The sequence below is a fragment of the Peromyscus eremicus genome, chromosome 23, assembly GCF_949786415.1.
Source record: "Peromyscus eremicus chromosome 23, PerEre_H2_v1, whole genome shotgun sequence".
NCBI classification, from domain to species: Eukaryota; Metazoa; Chordata; class Mammalia; order Rodentia; family Cricetidae; genus Peromyscus; species Peromyscus eremicus.
In genome coordinates, this window is record NC_081438.1 from 30863063 (window position 1) to 30878353 (window position 15291).

A 15291-nucleotide genomic window follows, 5' to 3' on the forward strand; every position below is an offset into this window, starting at 1 on the left:
GGTGTTCTAAGTTTGGAGAGAGAACATTTAAGACCATCAGCTCAAATTTGAAAATTATTTTACATTGTTATGAAATCAGAATGAGATATATTCACTTATTGACAATGGATGTTTCACCTGCACGTCTGTCTGTCTATCTGTGCACTATACTCTTGCAGTGTCCTCTGAGGCCAGGAAGAGGGTGTTAGATTCCCATGACCTGCAGTTACACATGTGGCTGCTAGGACTCAAACCCGGGTCCTTTGGAAGAGCATTCAATGCTTTTATTTATTTATTTATTTATTTATTTAGTTTTTTTTTTATAACATATTTTTTTTAAAGATTTATTAATTTATTATGTATACAGTGTTCTGCCTGCATGTATGTCTGAAGGCCAGAAGAGGGCACCAGATCTCATTATAGATGGTTGTGAGCCACCATGTGGTTGCTGGGAATTGAACTCAGGACCTCTGGAAGAGCAGTCAGTGCTCTTAACCTCTGAGCCATTTCTCCAGCCCCTTATTTAGTTTTTTGAGACACAGTTTCTCCATGTAGCCCTGGCTGTCCTGGAACTACTATGTAGACCATGCTGGCCTCGAACCTGGAGGTTCTACCTGCCTCTGCCTCCCGGAGTGCTGGGATTAAATGCGGACACCATCACTGCCCTTCACATCCAGTCCTCCCAACTGCTGAGTCATCCTCAGACTCTAGGGATATTATACTAAAACAAGCAAACGAACAAACAACAACAAACAACTTACAATGGCTGCAGATGTGACTCAGATGCAGATGTTGGTGGAGTGTTTTCCTAGCTGTACAAATCCCTAAGTTCCATCCAGCTCTCTATGAAACTGTGAGGGGACGGCTCGTGCCTGTCCTGTCAGCCTGAAGCAGGAGGAACAGACTGCTCAAGGAGCTGGATAGAGAGTCCAGCCAAAAAACGGTGTTTGAAATGCAAGCATGAGAATTTGGCTTCAGTCCTAGGGGGAATAGCTGTGTATGGTGGTGTGTGCTTGCAATTGCAGGGCAGACAGGCGCATCCCTGAAGCATGCTGTCGAAACATCCTACATGTCTGGATGGCTCCTGAGGAGAGATAAGGTTGGAATTTGTCCTCCAACCTCTACACACACACACACACACAAGTTTAAGGTTATCCTCGACTACATGGAATCTGCAATTAGCCTGGACCATTATCAGAGTCCTTGTTTCCAAAAACATTCAAAAATCTTCATGCATAAAAAATTATTTCTACAGGCAGTGGTGGCATATGCCTTTAATTCCAGCACTCAGGGCAGAGAGAGGCAGGCGGATCTCTGTGAATTCGAGGCCAGCCTGGTCTACAAATTGAGTTCCAGGACAGTCAGAGCTGTTACCCAGAGAAACTCTGTCTCAAAAAAAAAAAAAAAAAGTGCTCAGCCAGAAGGTTTTCTATTAAAACTTTTGCACCTCTTCTGCTGTGGGGCATTTGCCAGAGAAGACTACTCGGACATAGGTTTAAGCCAATAAGAAGTCTTTATTAGCCACCCAGCGACTACGCTGGGTATTCAGTATCCCCATGTACTACTCAAGGTGAGCTCTGAAGCACAAAAACCATGTCCTGGGTTGACATTCTTCCTTAAAGAGCAGTTAGCCAGAAGTGGAACTACAGAAGCCAAAAAGCAAGGTTAGTACATTTAGAGACACCCCCAGAACTGTGGACTTTGATGGATTTTGAATTTTACAGCCTGAATGGCATTTCCATCATGGAGTCAGCTGTGCTAAGGTCTGTGGCCTTGTTATCCTTCTACACAGCACATATTGTAGTCCTGGAATATGAAGAGAACGTAGTGTCTAGCAGCCACAGCCCAGTCCAGGCTTTAAAGGCACTACCAAGGAAACTGAACCCAATCTCAGGCTCTGGGCCTGGGAGCTCTGAGTTAGCCCATTCAGTGGAAATCATTAGACCACAATGTCTGGAGGGACAAGGTCTCTGTTGTGTAAATAAGGCCCTTCCTGATGGAGTCCTCCTCCTACCCTCTTTATCTCCCCAGCCCGTCTCCATCCCCTCCCCCACCCCTTTGCTTTTCTTTTATTTGAGACTTTTTTTTTTTTTTTTTTTAAAGACAGAGTCTTTCTACATAAGTCTGCCTGTCCTCAAACTCACTATGTAGACCAAACTGGTCTTGAACTCACATTGATCCACCTGCCTCTGCCTCCCAAGTCTGGTATTAAAGGCTAGTGTTGCCACCCAGGCATTCTCTTCTTTGCTCTTAGTTCTGGAGGGAGACCAGTTCACTCATCCTTGATGCATCCCTACAGTTCCCAACTCAGGCCTTACCCCTCCAGTCCCGGGGCCAGACACTGCTCCTGTGGGCTCTTACATCCTTGTTCCCTTATAGTCAGGAGCACCAGGCCTGGTGGCACATAACTCAATCCAGGTACTTGGGAGACTGACGCAGGAGGATGGTGAGTTCAAGGTCTGCCTTAACTACAGAGTGAGTTCAGGGATAGCCTGGGTAATTAAACCCTGGGTCAAAATATATAAAGTTCGGGGTCCTGGTGCACAACTTCAACACCAGCACTCAGGAGACAGAAGCCGGCAGATTTCTATGAGTTCAAGGCTAGCCTGATCCACATAGTGAGTTCCAGGACAGCCAGGATCATGTAGAGAGACTTTGTCTCAAACAAAACCCTCAATAGCCATATACATATAAGTAAATGAATAATCCTCTCTTTACCTCTTCTTTTCTCCCTTGCCTCTTCTTTCCTTTCTTATCCCTCTTGTTCTTCTCTTGCCTCTCTTCTTCACCTTGTCTCTCTGTCTACCTCTGTGTCTGCCTGCCTGCCTCTCTCATGTCCCCATTCCAACGCGGCCTTTCACTCTCCTCCTCCATCAATGAACCTCTTGCACTAAAATGAATGAATGAATGAATGAATCATAAAGGGCTGGGGCTATAGTTCAGCAGTGGAGACAGGGCTAGCTCAGCATATGTGAGCCTATGGCTTCGATCCCCAGTGAGAATGGCCTGGTTATCTACAAACAATTACGGAATATTGCTCCTCATCAGTAATCTTCTAAGAGTTCTATTATAGTCAGGGCACCTGTTCCCTGGCCAGCTTACCCACTCCAAATCCTAGAAGGTACTAGAACACTTTAGTGTCCCTAACACCCATTACAGGGCCTGTCCGCGGACCTGGGTGCCAGAGCGAGTGAGTGGATTAGCATGTGGTATGTGGGCCAGCAAATGCGCGAATGAGTAGCAGAGTGGATGAGTGAATGGGAAAGAGAACCAGTGACAGTCGCTGGCTGAGGGCGGGGAGTTCCGCGGGCCGTGGCGCTGGGCCGCGTGGACCGTACACGCGCCAGCACTCAGCCTTGGACCATAGCAGCAAAACGCAGCCCAGGCCGAGGCCACGTGGTTTGGGCGTGGCCCGTGGACAGAGGCGTGGCCTTGATGCTTGGGACTCGCAGAGGGGCGTGGCGAGGTCGGGATGGGCGTGGCCGCGCCGGACCAGAGCTGGCGTGGGCGGGGCTGGCCGGCGGGCGCGGGAGGAAGTCACGTGGGTGCGCGGGCTCACATGACTGGCCGCGCGATGGACCCGCTGCCCTCGCCGGCAGTCGCTGCGGCAGCTGAGGCGGAGGCTGACGAGGAGGCGGATCCTCCGGCGACAGGTAGGGCACGCGGTTCCGTGGAGAGCCAGGCATCTCGCAGTGGGCGACCACCTGTCCCTGCCACACCTCGCCTGACCCGGGGTGGGGTGGGGGACATCCTGGGGCTAACCTCTTCCCGCTGCTTCCAGGGACGCCTCTCTCCAGCTCTCGGGTAGTGCGCGGTCGTGTGGAGTTGCACCTTGATCTTTTCTGATCCCACCTTGCAAACGCTGGTCTAGAGAGTGGTTAATGATCATGTGTGACCATGCCCAGGGTAAGGGATGTATCTTCGATATAGACTTGTTTTCCTTGGCTTCTCGGCTTTGTGGATTGTGAGGACGCATCCATGTGGCCAGAGGAACAAGGTTGGAGCTAGGCCTGGTGTGTTTCAGCCAGGTCTGGCTAGGTGTCACTGAGCATGGCCATCCAGAGCATTGGTGGAAAGTCAGGGTCTTCTCTAGTCTCTAGGGATGATAGGTTTGGGTAAAGATAGCTTTTAACCCCAGGGGAGGGCAGACATGAATGAACGCCTTTAATGGATGGAGAAACGCTGTGTTTAGGTGGAACTCCACTTGGAGTTGGTCTGCAGTCTTTGGGTCTTGTTGGGTAAAACATTGTGATTTTGTTGTTGTTGTTTTTGAGACAGGGTTTCTCTGTGTAACAGCTTTGGCTGTTCTGGAACTCACTTTGTAGACCAGGGTAACCTCGGACCTCCTGTCTCTGCCTCTGGAATGCTGGGATTAAAGGCATGGGCCAAAAAACATTGTATTCTTGAGGTTGTATGTTGGAACCACAATGTATGTATATTACCAGGGTGCTTTAAGAATGGGAGACTGTTTGATCTAGGGGCTACTTCTGTCTTAATAAAAGTTACTCATTTTTATTATTTTTAACTGTGTGTGGGGGTGGGGGGGCACTGGTCCCCTTTTAGGACAGAAGTATTGGATTCCCCTGAAGCCAAAGTTACATACACTTGTGAGCCACCCAGCATGGGTTCTTGGACTCAAACGTCAGTCCTCTGCAAGAGCAGTGTGTGCTGTTAACTTCTGAGCCCCTGCCTGACTCTTAAAGCAGTTTGTAGTGGCTTGTAACAGCGGTGATTGATAGGAGATCTCTTGGCAAATTTGGCATCTTCCATTTTGATTCCCGCAGAACTCAGCTAATGGCTGACATTAGGAATGATTTTGCCTGGATTTTTGACAGGTAGTTTAGCTCCCTTGGGCAGTGGTGTGACTTGTATATTAGTCACAGCCATGTAACCCTTCATGATTTATAGGCTATCCACGTAAGTTGAAAAATGGGTTTTTCAGTCTGGTGGAACCTAGCTTGTCCTTTCATCCTATGTGAAATTGGCACCAATCTGGTGAAGTGGTGACGAAAATCTTCCTTATCTTCTGGGAGAAACTACCTTGGAGTGTGTCCTGGAGGCATTGTCTAGGTGAGCTGGAATCAGAACACCTTTGAGAATAACTCTTCAGAAAATCTGTTGTTGTGGGTATGCCGTGCATGTGGACATATGTTGCCTGGCACGGGGTGGCAGTGGGGGGTGTGGCAGCCATAGGACAACTTTGTGGAGTCAGTTCTCTCTTTCCACTTTTACTCGGGTTCTGGGGACTGGACTTAGGTGTTTGAGCTTGTGTGGTAAATGCCCTTAACCACGGCACCCTCTCACCTGGTCCTGAGGATAGATAGGACTTCAGAGGCAGTATAGGCTGAGGCAACAAGTTGATTTTGATTTCACTCCTCCAGCCTCATCCTCTTCTTCATTTGCCTACGAGCATGTACCTTCATAGTCGGCTGGCTTTTGACACCTCAAAGGAATAACTAGTGTGGCTTTTGGGCACATAGCCCATTTCCTCTTCTGTCTTCTGCCCACACTTCAGAGCTGCCGGTAGTAGTCATGCAGGGACTGTGGTATCTTCGTGTTTGTAGAGGTTTGGAATGGCCAGGGAAGAAGTGTGTTTGTTGTAGTTCTCAGCACATATTCCCGCTATGTTTATTGGAAGGGGAAACTGCACACTCTGTAGATTGCCCTTCATAAGAACTGAATTTACAAGTAGGGTGGTGGCAGCATCCCACACCATAAATCCCAGCGTTGGGGAGGCAGAGACAAGTGGATCTCTCTATGAGTTTGAGGCCAGCCTGGGCTATAAAGCCAGTCCCAGGACAGCTAGGACTGTTACACAAAGAAACTCCGTCTCAAAAAACAAAACAAAAGAACTCAGTTTACTATGTTGACCAGGCTGGTCTTGCACTCACAGAGATCTTCTAGCCTCTGCTTCCTGATTGCTGAGATTAAAGGCATGGGCCACAACATCCATCCTTATTTGTTTATTTTTCAGACAGGGTCAGCTATGTAGCTCAGGCTGGCCTCAAACCTATAGTCCTCCTATGTTCCTGCCTTTGTCTCCTGAATGCTGAGGTTGTAGGTACATGCCACCACACACAGCTGCACCTTGTGTGTCCAGAAGTCAGTGGTCCAAAGCAAGTTTCTCTGGCTAAAAACAAGGTGTCACAATCTCCAGAGGCCGTGAGGGAATGTTCATCTGCCCACCTTCCCAGACTGTAAAAGTGGCCACAGCCCTAGGCTGATGGTTTCCTTTCCCTAGACCTAAGGCAGGTCTCTCTCATGGTGTCTTGTCTGGCTCTCTTTTTGTCTATTTCCACTTTTAAAGACCCCTGTGAGTGGGGGACCCACCCAGAAAATCAAGATTTATCATTTCCATATGTTCGTTCGTATCAGCTAATGAACAACCTGGAATTTCACTGAAATCCTAATTCCCTTTTGCTGAGTGAAGGCAACAAAGTCCCAGGTTCTGGGGTTAGGATGTAGACATCTTTGGGGTCTTATTCCTGCCCATCACATGAGGACATCCTAGGAGAGGATTTGCCAGATCCTAGGGTTTGTACAGTTTGTTTGGATGGCTGCTGCGATGGCTCAGCCAGCAGAGGGACGGCCGTGTCTGGTTCCCATAAGGGGTGGATGGAGAGAGTTAAGAGGCTTTTTTGTTTGTTTGTTTGTTTGTTTTGTTTTGTTTTGTTTTTTCGAGACAGGGTTTCTCTGTGTATCTTTGCGCCTTTTCCTGGAACTCACTCTGTAGCCCAGGCTGGCCTCGAACTCACAGAGATCTGCCTGCCTCTGCCTTCTGAGTGCTGGGATTAAAGGCATGCGCCGCTGCCGCCGCCGCCGCCGCCGCCACCGCCATCACCACCACCACCGGCAATTAAGAGTATTTTATTTAGTTGGGTGGTGGTGGCGCACACCTTTAATCCCAAAACCCAGGAGGTAGAGGCAGAAGGATCTCTGAGTTTGAGGCTATAGAGTGAGTTCCAGGACAGCTAGGGATACACAGAGAAACTGTCTGGAAAAACCAACCAATCAAAACAAAACAAGAGAATACTTTCTTTTTGTTTTAATTTCGATTGCCTTGATGAATAGAGAATTTCAGTTTCCTTATCTCCTCCTGGTGTGCTCCATCCGAGTCTCTCCCTCCATTGCTGTCCATCTTATTGTTGTTTTAAAGATTCATTTATGTGTATGTGTCTGCTTGTGCACACTCGGAGGCTAGCAAAGGGTGTCAGATCCCTTGGCGCTAGCCTTGGTGGAGTTTGTGGGACACCATACTTAATATGTGGGTGCTGGGATCTGAACTCAGGTTTTCATGATTGAAGGGCAAAGATTCTTAACCACCGAGCCGTCTCTCCAGCTTCCCACCTTATCTTTTGAGACAGGGTCTGTCACTGAACCTGGAGCTTGCTGATTTGGCCAGATGGGTTGCCAGCCTCCTTTAGAAATCCCTTCTGTGGCCGGGCGGTGGTGGCGCACGCCTTTAATCCCAGCACTCGGGAGGCAGAGCCAGGCGGATCTCTGTGAGTTCGAGGCCAGCCTGGACTACCAAGTGAGTTCCAGGAAAGGCGCAAAGCTACACAGAGAAACCCTGTCTCGAAAAACCAAAAAAAAAAAAAAAAAAAAAAAGAAATCCCTTCTGTGCTGGGACATGGCACACACTGCCATGCTGTCTCACATGCATAGCAAGCACCTTATTGATGGAGCCATCTCCCCGGTTCCCTCGCTCCTTGTGGATTCGTGTGTTGAAATTGTAACTGTTGAAGTATCAGGTTCCAGTGTGGTGGTATCCATCTGTGGGGCCAGTCATGAGATTTTAAAAACGAAACAAAATAAAAAATATGAGCTGCAGGTAGACACCCTCTTCAAAACAAAAACTAAGACTGGAGATACATGGATAAAGGCACTTGCTGCCAAGCCTGACTACCTGCGTTTGATCTCTGAAACCCCCATGGTGTAAGGAGAGAGATGAGTCTCAGAAGTTTTCCTTTGACGTCCACACATGCACTGTGGTGCACCTCTACCCTCCTCTGCAGATAATAAATAAATCTAATAAAAACAATTTAAAAAATGACGACATTGGTCCCAGTGTTGTGGTGCATGTCTTTAATCCCAACACTTAGGAGGTAGAGACAGGCAGATAGATTCCTGTCGGTTCTAGGCCAGCTTGGTCTACATAGCAAGCTCCAGGCCAACCAAGGCTACATGAGACCCTATCTCACTCTTCCCAACAAATAAAGACATTAATATCCATTTAAAAAGCGGGGCTAGGGAGAGGCCCCAGGTTCGATCACCAGCATCCACATGGGTCCTCACAGTTGTCTGTACCTCTGTTTCCAAGAGTTTCAGCACTCTTTTCTGTCATTTTTGGGAATAGCATGCATGTGGTGCATAGACATGCGGGCCAAATACTCACACACTTAAAACTAGAGAAAGGGTTCAGTAGTTAAGAGCACTTGGTGCTCTTCCAGAGGATCCCTGGAAGATTTTTGGTCCCCATATGGCTACGTAACAGTCTGTAACTCCAGTTTTAGGAGACCCAATAACCTCTTCTGGCTCCACAGGCACGCGCATGTTACACATATATATGCATGCAAACACAAAATTAAAAACAGAAAGAAAGAAAATCCCAGTGGAGCTGGGGGTGTGGCTCAGTGGATGAGCACTTGCTTAGTATACACACGGACCTGGTTGCATCCTTAGCAATATGGAAATAATAAATACTCAGAATCATTGGAGAATTTGGTCTGTGTTGGTGCAGCCTGCGATCTCATTTCAGGGCTGCTGGCCAGCACAGTCTGCTTGCTTCATCATATGATCTCTATGTGTGCGTACGCTTCATCATATGATCTCTATGTATGCGTACACATACAGACTGCGCACATTGCTGCTTGTGTCTAGGCCCTGCTTTACGCAAGCCTTGGGACCTTAGTCCAGGAGCTCCAGGGGAGTCTGGTCTCCATTGTGTTAGCATGGCTCCTTCCGATGGCATTCCATACATTCCAGCCAGCAGCTATCCTCCTGTCCCCTGTGGTCAGGTTCCCTGGCCTTTGCCGGTTACTGCCCTACCTGGGCTCACACTCCCTGGCCCTCAGTTCCTTGCCTCGGTGAATTTCCTTCTCTGGGTATTTGCACTTGTCACAGTTCATTGAGCTGTCACCTCGGATGTGTGTAGTTGATGGTGGTTAAATCACCCTTGAAATGGCTGCTCACATTAAGAGCATCCATCTTCTTGTTTTACACACTCATCTTCACATCTCAGCACCGAGAATGATGCCTGATATACAGGAGGGGCCTAGACGTTTGAAGAAAACTGCATATTATCATCTCTCTTTTTTTAATCTTGTTGCTACTTTTTTTAAAAAAAAATTTACTTTTATTTTATGTGCATTGGGGTTTTGCTTGTATGTATGTCTGTGTAAGAGTGTCAGATCTTGGGTGGTGGTGGCGCACTTCTTTAATCCCAGCACTCGGGAGGCAGAGGCAGGTGGATCTCTGTGAGTTCAAGGCCAGCCTGGGCTACAGAGTGAGTTCTAGGAAAGACTCCGAAACTACACAGAGAAACTCTGTCTCAAAAAAAAAAAAAAAAAAAAAAAAGAGTGTCAAATCTTGGAATTACAGACAGTTATGACCTGCCATGTAGGTGCTGAACCCAGGTCCTCTGGAAGAGCAGCCAGTGCTCTTAACCACTGAGCCCTCTCTCCAGCCCCTATCATATGTCTCTTAAAAGACAGCACTATATTTTAGTTTGATAATTTATGTTTTAATTTTTTTAGGTTTACTTAATTTCATGTGTGTGGGTATTTTTCTGCATTTATATATGTATACTACATGCTTGTCTGGTGTCTGAGGAGGTCAGAAGAGGGCATTGGATCTCCTGGAAGTGGAGTTACAGGTGGCTGTGAGCTACCAGATAGGTGTTTTTTGTTTTTGTTTTTTGTTGTTGTTTTTTTCCCCCCCAAGACAGGGTCTCTCTGTGTAGCTTTGTGCCTTTCCTGGAACTCACTCTGTAGCCCAGGCTGGCCTCGAACTCACAGAGATCTGCCTGCCTCTGCCTCTTGAGTGCTGGGATTAAAGGCATGCGCCACCACCACCCGGCCCTAACTGGTGTTTTTTAACTATTGAGCCATCTCTCCAGCCCTGGTCTTTTTTTTTAGTTATTATTACTTGTTTTAGATAGCATACAAAGTAATGGAGTTTGTAGTAACATTTCTCTATGTATTTATCGTTGTACTTGCTCAAGTTACTACTGTCTTTTGCCTATCCCCAAGTTTGTCCTTGGTCTCTCTTGGGTAGGGATGTAGCTCAGTTGGCTGAGTGCTTTCAGGAAGCCCTGGGTCTTGTCCCCAGTACTGAATAAACTGGGTGTAATGGTGCACACCTTTAATCCCAGTACTGGCGAGGTGGAGGCAGGAGGATCATACATTCACAGCTAGTCTTCATCTAGTTAGAAGCCAAGCCTAGACTATAAGACTATATGAGACCGTACTTACACACACACACACACACACACACACATACACACACACACACACGCACACATGCACGCACGCACAATTTGCAAGGTAAAATGCCAACCTGAAGAAAGAGGAACTAACTAGGTCTCTGTTATGTACAACAGACTTTGTCAGAGTTTGTGGTTAGCAGAAAGTGATGTATTCCGAGCAGGGGAATTCTGTTTTCGTGTTATTTTTTTTTCCTGAGAAAAATGAAGCACAAACAAGACATGTTTTTCTGTGCTGTGTGCCAGGGTGGTGGGCAGAACCCTCAGGAAGGAGTGATGTGAGCATAGCTGGGAGCTGCAGATGGGATGAGACCTAAGGAGCCTCGTGGCCTTCTGAAGCCTGACTTCCCAGTTCCCTCTGCAGAATCACTAGTGAATTAGAATTAAGGGAGGGGTGGTGTTGGGAATGTGTTTGGAGGCAAATGATGGTCTTAGCTCTTGGAGAATCAGATCCAGGCTTATTAGTGGGTTTTTTGATTTTAGACTGATCTCATGAAGCCTAGACTGATCTCAACCTTGTTTTGTAGCCAAGGTTGACCTTGAACCTGTGGATCCTCTTAAATCTACCTCCTAAATGCTAGGGTTATAGACATGCACCATCATATCTGGTGTGCAGTGCTGGGCATGGAACCCAAGGCCTCACACATGCTAGACCAGCCTCCACTGACTAAGCCCCAGCCCAGTCCTAGAGACTGAACACACTGTGTTGTGCATGCTAGGCCAGGGCTCTGATTCTGAGTGACATCCCAGCTGTCTTTTTGCATTTTGTCATTTTAATGTGCCTGTATGTGTGTGTATACATTTGAATGTTGATGTGTATGCCTATCTATGCAAGGGTGTGGGTGCACATGCCTGGGTGTCAGACTCTAACGTTGGGTCTCTTTGTGTATTTTCACCTTTTTTGTTTGTTTGTCTTAGACACGGTTTCACTTTGTAGCCTTGGCTAGCCCGGAACTCAGTATGTAGACAAGGCTGACCACAAGTTCATCAAGATCCTGCTTCTGCCTCCAGAGTGCTGGGATGAAAGGTGCATCCTACCGTGCTCCTCTCTACCTTACTTTCTGAGACACAGTCTCTCACAGAGAACCGCCTGCAGTAGGCTGAGTCAGCTGGGCTGGCTCTCTGCTAGCTCCAGGGAGCCAGCCTCCTGTCTGCACCTTCCTGGTGCTGGAATTGCAGGCACGCACGGCCACACCCAGCTGGTTTTCTTGGTGCTGGGTGGGCTTCGAACTCAGCTTCTCATATCCCAGGGCACAACTTCCCCAACTGAGCGTCCCTTCTGTCTGTTCTTTCTTTTGAGACAGGATCTCTTTCCTTTGCCCAGGCTGGTGTGGAATTCAGCTTGGTGTAGCTAGTTACAGACTTGCAGTCCTCCTGCCTCAGCTTCCTAAGTAGCTGGGATGACAGGCTTGCAGCCCCTTACCCCCAGCTCAGCTGCTGCCGTTCGTGTCCACGGCTTGTGGAAGGCTTTTTGCTGCTTCTACACTGTGGGCTTTGTAGGGGTCTTTTAGCTCCTACGGGTGTTTTTGAGTGGCTTCGTGATGTTTGCTGAGGAAGCTGTTGTCTGGTAGATTCTCTGAAGATATACAAATTATTTGTTTATATTTATTTATTGGGACAGGGTTTCTCTGTGTAATTTTAGCGCCTGTCCTGGATATCTCGCTCTGTAGACCAGGCTGGCCTCGAACTCACAGAGATCCACCTGGCTCTGCCTCCCGAGTGCTGGGATTAAAGGTGTGCACCACCAATGCCCGCTTTATTTTTATTTTTTATTTATTTATTTTTTTGAGACAGGATCTCATGAAGTCCAGATTGGCCTCAAAACTCACAATGTAGCTGAGGATGGCATAAATGCCTGATCCTCATGGCTCCACTTCTTGAGTACAGGCATGGCAGGCATGCACCACCCTGGCTCCTGGTTTATATGGTGCTAGACACAGGACCCAGGACATCCTGCGTGCTAGGCAAGCACTCTACCAACCAGCCTCCTCCCCCTCCCTACAGTTATGTCATTTACCAACAATCCTCCAAGCCTGGTTTGTGCCTGGGAAGTGTTGACTGCATGAGTCTTAGGGGTGAGTTGTGATCAGAACCCAGTAACACTTAATGCTGGATGGGAATTGGTGCTTTGAGGAAATGTTGCATAAGCGCAGAGAACCGCCAGCACAGACATTTTCCAGAGACTCTGATCCCTCAGCACTTTAGCTTGGCTGTAGCATCCTCCCGCAGTTCCTAGTTTCCGGTGCAGCTTATGAAGTTGTCCTCACTGTGTCCAGGGTATATGTTCTCACAGTCTGATTCTTTCAAATGATATTTTTCTGCCCTGCTAAGTAGGTTTTTTATTTTATCTTTATTTTTTATTTGGTGGAGATAGGGGTTTATGTACAAGGCCCAGACTAGCCTTGAACTCACTGTGTAGCCAAGGATGATTTGACCTTCTGATCCCCCTGCCTCCACTTCCCAAGTGTGGGGATCAGAGGCTTACCTTTTGTGATGCTGGAACCAAGAGCATGCTGTGTGCCAAGTGCGTGCTATACCAATCGAGTCCTAACCTGAGCTCTACTGTCAAGTTGTTTTTGAAATGTTCTATTCAGTGGCATAGTGTTGGTAGCTCAGAATGGATTACTGTACTACTCTAAAGGCATGGTGGCTCATGCCTTTAATCCCAGCACTAGGGCGGCAGAAGCAGGAGATCTGTGAGATGGGGGAGCTGGGCTCCTGAAGCTGGGACTGGATGGGAGTTGAGAACTGCAGGGCAGGAGCAGAAGAGAGGAGCAAGGCAGGGTCCTGTCTTAGTCACTTTTCTATTACTATGACAAAACACGCATGACCAAGGCAACTTATAAAACATTTAATTGTGCTTACTGTTTCCAGAGGGTTAGAGTCCGTGATGGGGGGAACAAAGGTATGGTGACAGGAACAGCTGAGAGTTCACATCTTAATCTGCAAGTAGGAGGCAAGGATGGATACACACACACACACACACACACACACACACACACACAGAGAGAACGGTGCAAGTCTTTTGAAACCTCAAAGCATCCTCCTGCCCAGTGACACATATCCTCTAACAAGGCCACACCTCCTAATCCTTCCCAAACAGTTTCCACAAACCCGGGGCCTGGTCCATCAAACATAAGAGCCTATGGGAGCCATTCTCATTCGAACCACCACAGGTCCCATGCACTGTTTAGGTTTGGTGAGCCAGGGAAGAGGGCTTTTGGTGGGAGGCTTTTCAGGTATGTAAGTGGACTTTCTAAGGGCTGCAGGTGCTCCTGGGGGTTCTCTGGTGTGCTTCCCCTGTGGAACAGTTTAAGCTTCACTGCAGGTGAGGAAATGGCAGTGCAAGGTGGTCTGTGGTAAGTGGTAGCCCAGGGGTCACAGCAGGTGTCTGGCTGTATCGAGGAGTGTGGGTACTCTTGTTCCTGACTACCATGGACATGGGCTGTTGTCCTGTACTCCACTTTTGTGACTTAATCTACGCTGAACTCACTGACTAGTGTCTCATGGAGAGGCTTGGGATCTCCCCTCACCTGGCTGGGGGATGGTGGCTATGATTGTCATTCTGTATATTGCCTAAGCCCAGGTGTGATGCACCCCACTCCTCAGAGCAGAATGTTCTTAACATGATGAAAGGCCACATCAAAAGCGCACCCAACGGAGGAGCGGGTGCTAGTCTCTCCAGTTGGCCCCCCGGCTGAGGCACAGCCATGCATCTGGCCAGCAGGCACAGGGCATAGAGCCGGGTGCCCAGCAGGCCTGCGTGTGGGTCTTTGGCTGGCTGCCTCTCCAGAGCAAGCCACCACTTCCTGAATTCTGGGAGGCGCTGGCCAAGTTCCCCACAATGAATTATGCTCTCCACTTCCCCCAGCCTAGCTCTGGTTAGCTCATCTTGGAGTTTCAGGGTATCTGAGTGTCAGATGACAGACACCTTAGGATGGAAAATTCAGTCTCCACATTTGTGCCGATGTGGGTGTGGGGGAGGATCTGACTCAGTAGTTCCCTTTCTGTGACATATTCCCAGTTCCTAATTTGTTGTGTGGATTTCTAGAGCCTTCTGATTCTGGTTAACTGTATTCTTGGGCTGCCTGTGCCTCCGGCAGTGGAAAGCAGAGACCCTTGCCTTAGCTTTCATGTTCCTGCCACAGATCAATAAGGCTTGTGTAAATGGGATTCCGACTTGTGGCGTTTGGCTAATGACATTCCCAGTGCCTGCTGGGTATTCTCTAGGAGCACCTAGCTTTTTGTTTTTTGAGATGGGGACTTATGTAGCCCAGACTGCTTTGAACTTCCTGTGTAGCCCAGGGTCACCTTGGACTCCTGATCCACCCTTTTGTCTCCCCTTGATAATACAGATAGGGCCAGCACTTATGCAGTGTTGAGGATGGAACCCAGGGCTTTGTGAATGCTAGGCACGCACGCTACCGCCGAACCACAAAACCAGCCCTTCCCTCCACGCCCTCCCTGCGCCTTTTTGAGACGGGCTGTCACTGGAGCCCAGGCTGACTTTGAACTCTTTGGGTCTCCTGTCTCAGCCCTCCATGTGTTAGGATTATAGATAGGCCTGTGCCACCATGCCTAGGTCCACTGTGGTGGCTCAGGTGGGCTTCCTGTGTAGCCTTCAGTAGGACGTGGATGGTTCCGAGATGTTTTAGAATATTTTCACTTTTGTGTCAGAGAGCCTGAGTGACTTTCAGAGTTCATCAACCAGAGCTTAGGAGGAGGGGAAAGAAAGAAAGGAAGGAAGGAAGGAAGGAAGGAAGGAGAAAAGAAGAGAAGAGAAGAGAAGAGAAGAGAAGAGAAGAGAAAGCCAGGCGGTGGTGGCCCAC

General features: G+C 48.2%; 1 protein-coding gene across 1 annotated transcript in view; it reads left to right on the forward strand.

Annotated features, from left to right (window-relative positions):
• The first annotated feature begins 3525 nt into the window (after nt 1-3525).
• Nucleotides 3526-15291, forward strand: part of Snx8 (sorting nexin 8) — a 49173-nt gene continuing 37407 nt past the window's right edge. Inside the window, 1 exon segment of the mRNA XM_059249507.1 lies at nt 3526-3632. Within this exon segment, the coding sequence (XP_059105490.1) occupies nt 3539-3632 (94 nt within the window). The 5' untranslated portion in view covers nt 3526-3538.